The 8582-nt window shown below is 44.5% G+C and overlaps 1 protein-coding gene across 1 annotated transcript; it reads left to right on the top strand.

Moving 5' to 3' along the window:
• Positions 1-287: 287 nt before the first annotated feature.
• Positions 288-7945, top strand: LOC135825269 (uncharacterized). The gene is made up of 7 exons (XM_065338010.1): positions 288-855; positions 2208-2370; positions 3639-3756; positions 5078-5136; positions 5586-5718; positions 6542-6675; positions 7149-7945. The coding sequence occupies exons 1-7, from the start codon at positions 625-627 to the stop codon at positions 7277-7279; spliced, it is 969 nt and encodes a 322-aa protein (XP_065194082.1). The 5' UTR covers positions 288-624; the 3' UTR covers positions 7280-7945.
• The last annotated feature ends 637 nt before the right edge of the window (positions 7946-8582 follow it).

Genomic DNA, 8582 nt, shown 5'->3' with positions numbered 1-8582 from the left:
AAAGTAGTTAAAACTCATATGGTCATCCAAGTAAACATTTGTCACACGGGAAACACAAGTTATGCGATCGCTCCAACAACTACTCTACTCTTCCAAGTTGGAAGGCCGCTGGTTTGCGCTATCGAGCAGTGCTCAAGCTGACTTTCAGGCCGTGGAATGTCTCATCAGTACTACCTGTCAGTTTTGTGCTAGATTGTGCACGTCTGACTGTTCAAAATCTGGTTTAGTTGCCAGGACTAGCGCTCATAGCTGATCTGGGTGTTTCTCAGGCTTGGGGAATCAGATGATTGGGATCACCGACTGATTGTCTTCCACTGTCGACCTTTTGCGTGTTCGTGTGCGAATGAGTTGTTATTGTTATCATACTGCAGCACCTCTCACCCTGACGGGGCTTCTGAGTGCTGGGTCCATGTATACCAAGCGGGCCCTGAACGAACTGTCTTCATTATTGCTTACCGCATCTGCGCTTTTTGTTTCGGCCTCGCGCAGGAGAAGAGCGTTGAAGAGCAGAGGAGAAAACCGCTCTGCCTTGGACGGCCACACTACGACCGATCGTTGATTTTTGCAGTCCGTTTCCGTACTAAGATTTGCGCACCAGAGCACCAGGCCTAACTGTAATCGTACATGCAAGTAAGTTCTGCGCAGTCAAGTACTGTAGGAATCAGCGAAATGAGTGACGTCGATCGTCCAAAGCCGCAGCCTATGGCTATGTCTCGGTACCTGCGACTGCACAGTGGAGGAGGACGATGGTTGGTGGACAGTGCAGGTCGTGCACAGTTGCTGCTTGGCGCCGGGATAGACCGAGGTGCATTCGGCTGCGTGATGGAAGCATGGGACTGCGACACGCGTAAGAAGGTATGTAACTGGTATGTCTAGTGCCCAACCGCTTAGCCCAAGGGCTAGTACTACACTGGACCGGCTAAAAACTAAGAACAGGAAATTTAGACTCGGATGGAGAGCCAAGAATTAATAAGAAGAAAAGAGGCCTAAAGAGTTACAAGCAGCGAAGGTCAATGGAAATAACATCAGGCTTCCCCTCCAATCGATCTTCGAATCTTTAGAGTCACGCAAGTTGTGTGGTCTGTTGCTAAGCGACCGTGAATTGTGGTTTGACCGTTTTGTCTGATGGTCTTGCCAGTACCGTCCTCGACATACATGTACATGTACATCCACCAACGTCCTTCACAGCTGAGACTTTCAGCTCGTGCTTGTCTTGGTTGCGCTCACCTTCTCCTCCTTATGTTCTTTTTTCTATAACTTTGAACCTTCCAAGCTGGAAGGCTGTTAGCGTACGCATCCACAATGTGCTAGCGCTGATTAATGATTGTCAGTTAGAACGTTAGTACCGTTGGTCTGTGTCGTGCAATGTTATCGCATGAGCTGATTGTTTAGTAACTGGTGGTGTAAGTGGATATAATAGCGTTACTTGTAGCTCTGTGGTCCTCTTTTCTTCGTATGAAAGTAAAAAATAATTGAGCTAGATTCGGGGCCGCATGACCTGAAGTATTGAGGAACACACCAAGCGAAGACATTCGCACATCGACGGGCCACCACTTCGCCCATGATAATTGTATCCGCAGTGTCGAATGCAGACCTAACAAGTGAAGCAGGGGAGAAGGGATGAATCTCTCCAACAAGCGGGCGTGTAAAAGCCCAATTACCCCATAAACCGCATCCTTGCTACCCTGACTCCGATCTGCTAATATAGAATCAAAAGACCAACACACATTTACTCACCTATCACCACCGTCTCTATCCCATGAAAGCAAAGATACAGTCGACTCCACTTATAGCGACTCGCACATAGCGAATGTCGTCCGTGTCCTTGTTTGAACCAAAACAAAACTGACCCTTTATAGCGAACAGTTTCTTTTTGTTTATGCAAACCAAATCGTGTGTGGCCGCATGTAAACCATGTGCACTCATTCTGTCATGGGCCACTTGCTAGTCATGACTTGCTGCTTGTATAGCGCGGGTGCATTTCTGTTATAACGAACTTCGCCTATAAACAACTAATTATCCTGCATAATGGTGATCGTTATATCGGGAGTCGACTGTATCACTCGACATTCATTGCTCTTCTTTTATTGAAAGTCTAGCTACTTCAGAATGTTAGACAAGTTGGTAGAAATGGCTGTGTATAATTATGGTGAATTAGAAAAACAAAAGAACACACTCTCTGTCGTGTGTTACCATATTGATTGCAGGTGGCAGTGAAGGAGATAGCCAGGAGATCGACGTCCACTGATCCCAGTGCCTTGCGAGAGTATCGACTTGGCTCTAGCCTGAACCATCCAGGCATTGTCCATTTCCTGTACTGCTGCACAACCAACAGGTCTGTCCTCCTGGTTATGGAGCTGCTTGAAGGACGTGAGTACGCTGGACTATTATAGGAAAAGGATGGAACATTGCAACATAATGCAACATCATCGCCAGCATTTCGAAACAGAAGATAAACGCAACAATTGCTTTGTTTCACGCATCTAGAGCAATATTGATGCTTTGACGCAGATTAAAATACTTCGAAATTCCGTCAATTTGGCCTGTCCATCTGAGGTTGACGACTATGCTGTGACGTAGCACTTTCAAGCCCTATGGAGATGTTTTTTTTTTTTTGTTTTTTTCGGGTTTTTTACAAAAAAAACATACACACATACCATTACAGATGGCACAAAGCAACATGGCAGCGATGAAACCATCCAGGTAGAAATAGCAGGGTATTCCGAGATCACGCTAAGATAAATATACCGTAGAAAGAAAGCCGCTGCAGAAGCTACAAAGCGAGGCTGTGGAAGTTTTTTTTGGGGGGGGGGGGTTAGAGGGTGTTGTCTTGAGAAAGGGGAAGTCCCTTTGGCACTTACATGCTTTTCCAAACAGACAAAGAATATTGTAACTGGGTGGGGATTGTACAGTAGAGTTGACCCGAAAATTAAGAGTCAATGTCTGTAACGAGCAAAAAGCACCGAACATGGCTAAATTTACGATTTCGATTAAAGTTGGCTCCTCGCTTTGTGTGATCTCTTGTTGTTATACGTTGTTTGAAGGTGTTCCAGTTCATGTTTTTATCGATTTTTTACTTGGTCATCTAAAGAACGAAGGGTTTCTGGACCTAACTGTCATAGCGGGTGAATGAGATCCAAATAGGGATAAAAGGAGATAACTTTGAGCGAAATCGGAAACTTGGCCATGTCCGGTGATATTTGGTCGTTACAGACATTGACTCGCAAGGGAAAGTCCCTTTAGCACTTACATTTTTGCCAAACAGACAAAGACACACTGTAAATTGGTGGGGATTGTACAGTGGAGTTGACCTCGAAGTGGACCAATTGACGAACTAGCGGGTGCAACCTACAATTGTAGATTTCATCGGCTTGTGGTGCACGTCAGTCAACTGTTTCAAAGTAAATCAAATTACATTAATTGGGGGCGTTTCGGGGCCATTCCGTTGTTCTGATGCATGTAGTACCATGGTGGCCCGTGGGCAAAAAGGCCGTTGCGAGTGTTGGTGGTGCTGGTGCCGTTGTTGTCATTGTTTTCGTTGTGGTTTCTGTTTCTGTTGCTGTTGTTGTGGCTATCGTTGCTGTTAACATGTTGTTCTTGTTCTTTTTCTTGTCGTTGCTGCATTTCCCCCTACTCAGATAGTCTATGTGAGATACTGCAGGTGTGTGGAGGTCTGGCTGTGAGAGACTCGCTGGACATCACCCAGCAGCTGATAGCAGCGATATCCTATTTGCATGAGCGACATCTTGTTCACCGGTTAGACACAATAGGGAGTTGTTTTTTGCTCTCTGTGAAAATAACGTAGGATCTGCACGGAATTTTCATACGTAAAAATATCCACGCTATTGGGTTTCGCTCTACGTAATTTCTCCATGCCTGCTAAGCATACCTTGATGCGTTGGAGACTCATGCGCCGCAGTAACCCGTTTTATACACACAACAGAAGCGAAAGGCTGTGTAAAAAGGAAGGTTTACACGTCCACGTCACAACCGGCTATACATTTGCGTTGAGAAACATAACCAGAACGAAATAGAGGTTGCGACTTCGGCGATGATTCCTAAACATAACCAGCTTTGGAAATTTTGCTCGTGCCAGGCCAGCTATAACTTTAAGTTTCACGCATTACAGCAATCAACAGACAGCAGCATTTGCTATCGAATCCTCTACCAGCAGGCCTAGATATTTTGATGCTAGTGTGGACGTTATTACGTACATGTATATGTGATGTGTAGACGTGGCAACGGGACAGTGCCATTTGAGTTGTTTGTGAGAGTTAAGGTGGCTGGGGTGGTGCAACTTGTTTGGGAACTTTTTTGACTGCATTTTTTAGTTCATCGGCAAGGCGGAGATGAAATTAGCAAATGTTTTTCGGTGAATCTCTGGAGAAGAGCCCTCTCTAGGTTCCTATAGTTTTAGTTTTACTTTTGGACAAAATTTGAAAACGTTTTATGAAAGGTTCGTGTTATTTTTCACGGACCTTTCATAAACATTTTTCAAATTTTGTCCAAAAGTAAAACTAAAACTATAGGGGGCTAGAGAAGGCTCTTCTCCAGGGATTCACCGAAACCATTCAAATTATCATCTCCACCTTGCCGATAAACTCAAAAATGCAGTCAAAATGTAGTCCAAATGACCCCTAAAACATTCTACCGCCCCAGCCACTGTAACGTATAACACATGTATCCTATTATAGGCGAGAATAGAGACGATAACAGGGCAGTGTCCCGTTTTATGTACTCGATGCGGCTGGGAGCCCGTCCTGAAACGTACAGTGTATGAAGAAGGTGTTCGAGAGTAAGGGCAACTCTGGAGTCGGTCTCTAGAGTTCTCATAAACCACTATCTGCTTGCAAGAAGGAACAGCAATTGGTCCAACCACACAGCTGGGAGAATATGGCATCCAAGGTGCCAGGAATGGCTTGTTACTATTATCATTATTCTGCTTCGGCTGCCATCCCTATGTGCATCTCTGTGCGTTTTTGCCGGTGTTTGCACCATGATGGTTTGTGGCTATTTTGTAAAAAAAAATATTATTTTGACTAGTTTGATATTATTTTCTGCCAATATCTTCCTACAGTGATGTAAAGACACGAAATGTTATGGTTGGGACCAATCTGAACTTTGTCAAGCTCATCGGTAAAAGCTCTCTCTCTCTTTGTCTCTTTCTTTCTCGTTCACTTCCTCTCTCTCTTTTCTCTCTCTCTTTCTCTCTCTCTTTCTCTCTCTCTCTCTTTCTCTCTGCCTCTGTCTCTGGCTCCCGTTTTTTCTTTCTTTTTTCACTCCTCCTCCTCCTCACCATCGGTAGCTCCAGAAGAATGCAATCTATTGGCACGGCTTAGCACTGAAATCCATCCTTACTTCAACCCTGTGTGGACTATGTGCTTGGTGGCTTCTATTGTGACTTTCATTATGAAGTTGTCTGATCAGTGACTTTTCACGAAACTTGGAGTAACAACGATTTTCTCGGCTGTCCATCGCTTGATGGCTTGTGTGTCATTTCTCCATCTTTGAATGTTGAGCACCCTTTTCGCAGCTGTGGCACCTGATCTTACTCGGATACTTGCTACTTTTGATTTTGGTATCAGACTTTGGCATGGCTGAGCGAGTGGTGGATGGAAGGATAGAGACAGTGCCAGGCACAGGAATAATTAACATGTGCCATGCACCAGAGATTATCCTGGCCTCGCGTCACTCATATTCAGTTGACGTGTTTGGACTGTGAGTGTGACATGCGTACTGTTATGTGTGTGTGTTTGTGTGCGTGTTTGTGTGTGTGTTTGTGTGTGTGTACATGTATATGTGTGTGTGTTTGTGTGCGTGTGCATGTGTATGTATGTGTGAGTGTGTGTGTGCGCGTGTGTCTGTGTGTGTGTCAAGTTTAGGGTGTGCATAGGTAACTTTCTTGGCCGTTTTATGCGGATGTACTCCATGTGGTGGAGACCAGGTGTGCATTGGTGGTCGATTCACATGGCTCCGCCAGTTGTGTGGATTAGACAGTTATCTGTCTCAAGTCTTGATCTGTCTCGTTCAGATCTTGTTCGCTATCGCTGCCATAAGAGAAAATCTGTGGATGCACATCCAGTGCATTTGCAAATTTGCGTGCTTCTCTTGCGACTGGCGTATACATGGTACACGGTGTGTGCGTGTGTGTGTGTATGTGTGTATGCACGTGTGTGTGTGTGTGTGTGTGTGTGTGTGTGTGTGTGTGTGTGTGTGTGTGTGTGTGTGTGTGTGTGCGTGTGTGTGTGTGTGTGTGTGTGTGTGTGCGTGTGTGTGTGTGTGTGCGTGTGTGCACGTGTGTTTTCATGTATTCGTGAGTGTATGAGTTTCGCATGTATTCTACATTTGCATGAACAAATTTATTTTCCAGCATACACCCTTGACTGGACGTTCGCAGCACTTTTAGTACATATTCACATGAAATGAGGACAATAATTCACAATCAGCGGCTAACAGAAGGATTCAGTTATGAAAATAATAATATCTCCAAATAAGCTGATCTTCTCCACATCTTTGCACACTCTGCTGTTGCTCTTATCAGGGGCACTGTGTTCTACAGCTGTCTGACAGGGTATTCCCCTTTCGCCATGGGATGTACAACGTATGCACAGGCACGCACTGCCTATGCAGCCGGCCCGGATGAAACACACCAGCAATGGAAGTCATTGACTCAGTGTAAGTTCCACTGTATGCAATTTGAAACAGGCACCGAACACTTCTTGATGTATAATTAATTATGATGATGCTCATGATCCACAAAAGACATTTTTCAAGGATTATTTGATTGACGTCATAACATGTGCTCTGTATGGAATGCATGACATCATTGAACAGGCTTTCTATGGCATCCGTGACGGTGTTGTCATAATTATGCAGGGTGCATGGAAAGTAATTTAAAGCAATACCATTTTTACATTGGCAACCAGTACTGGTTCAACAATTCACTAGTTGAGGGATAATTGAATGTACACAGAGTCTGATTCCTAAGGCGACCACTGACTACAGTGACAGGCTACTTTACTCTCTTCCATAGTGCCTGTTTCTGGAACCCTCGCGCAGTCAACTATTACTTGTCTGTATATCCAGCTCTTCCCCAATCATCAAGGGTAATTTTCCCCTGTGTGTGTGTGTGTGTATTTGCATGACAGCCATGCAGCATCTGCTCAGGTCTTGTCTGCACTCGAGGCCTGAATTTCGGCCGAGCTTGGAAACTCTCAAACAGTCCATCTCGAGGCTGCCCGCATCATCCAGTGATGACGTAGGGACAACGAAACGCTGATAGCTTCCACACCGTGAACGGCAGGAGGAGCATAGAGATTAATGGGCGGGCTATCATTGAGCTTTCCATGAACAATGGTGCGCCATGCTTAAACACATACTGTTACCTTACTATTCATTATATTCACAAAACCCAACCAAATTTAATCCCAAACCCACCCAAATTTAATCCCAAACCCACCCAAATTTAATCCCAAACCCACCCAAATTTAATCCCAAACCCACCCAAATTTAATCCCAAACCCACCCAAATTTAATCCCAAACCCACCCAAATTTAATCCCAAACCCACCCAAATTCCACGTGAATTGCACCAGAGGTTTCTCTGAGCGCCTCTAAGCCACAAAAACGCATTTTTTATCCCACGCAACCTGGTTTCCCCCCCCCCCCTTCTTCTGCCTTCGACTCTTTTTCTTTCTTTTCCTTTCGGCCATCTACATAGAATCCACGACGCCGAACTCCTTCTGCGCTGGGTACTATCATCATGGTTTAATCTTTGTGGTTTCGCACTCAACGCAAATTTTGATAATCAGTTGATGTGTAATTCACCCTCACAAATTCTTTATGATCTCAAAGCATTGCCCACGTCTGTTTTCTTTCCTGGCGGTCAGCATGTCGGACGAACAGAGCTATACTGTGCGAGAGAGCGACCTGCATGGGTGCTTGCATGCTGGACTTGATGAGAGTGTGTTGAGTGAAAAATTATTTAAAAAATTAAGTGAAGGCATCAAACTTCGCTGACTCAGTAACACTGTCCGAGTGTCGTCTTATCTAGGTCAGCTCGTAAAGACTTCAGAGTCTGATGATCGCTGAAACGAGAGAGCTTGGAAGCTCAGGGCCCTACGCTATGCTTTTTTGCCTAGCTCATCGTACATGTTATAAGAACTCATGGAAATGTTTTTTTTTCCGTTGATTGGCCACATCATTGTATTGCAAAAACGTTTCAATCAGTTTGAATATTATGAGTTAGGCAAAAGTATTTGCAGAATTTATTGCAGATTGTCGTTTCTTTAATATCATCTACTTTTGGTTTACTCCTTCTTCTCTTTTTATCTCCTTATATTGTAAATCAACAAATTTTGGCCGATGAGAAACTTTGGCCGATGAGAAACGAAACTTTTCGCCGTCATTAAACTTTGGCCGATTGGAGTTTTCATAAAGAAATCGATCGGTACTTTTGCTCTCACATGCATCCATTGCTCAATCATGCATCATTATTTTGCCTCTGTGACAAACTTTGGCCTGCGATTTACTTTGGCCGGTTGGTACCAAGCGGCGAAATCAGCGAAATAAAATCGCCAGCGA

This window comes from Sycon ciliatum, chromosome 9 (genome assembly GCF_964019385.1).
Source record: "Sycon ciliatum chromosome 9, ocSycCili1.1, whole genome shotgun sequence".
Lineage (NCBI taxonomy): Eukaryota > Metazoa > Porifera > Calcarea > Leucosolenida > Sycettidae > Sycon > Sycon ciliatum.
This window is presented reverse-complemented; position numbering and strand designations above follow the sequence as displayed.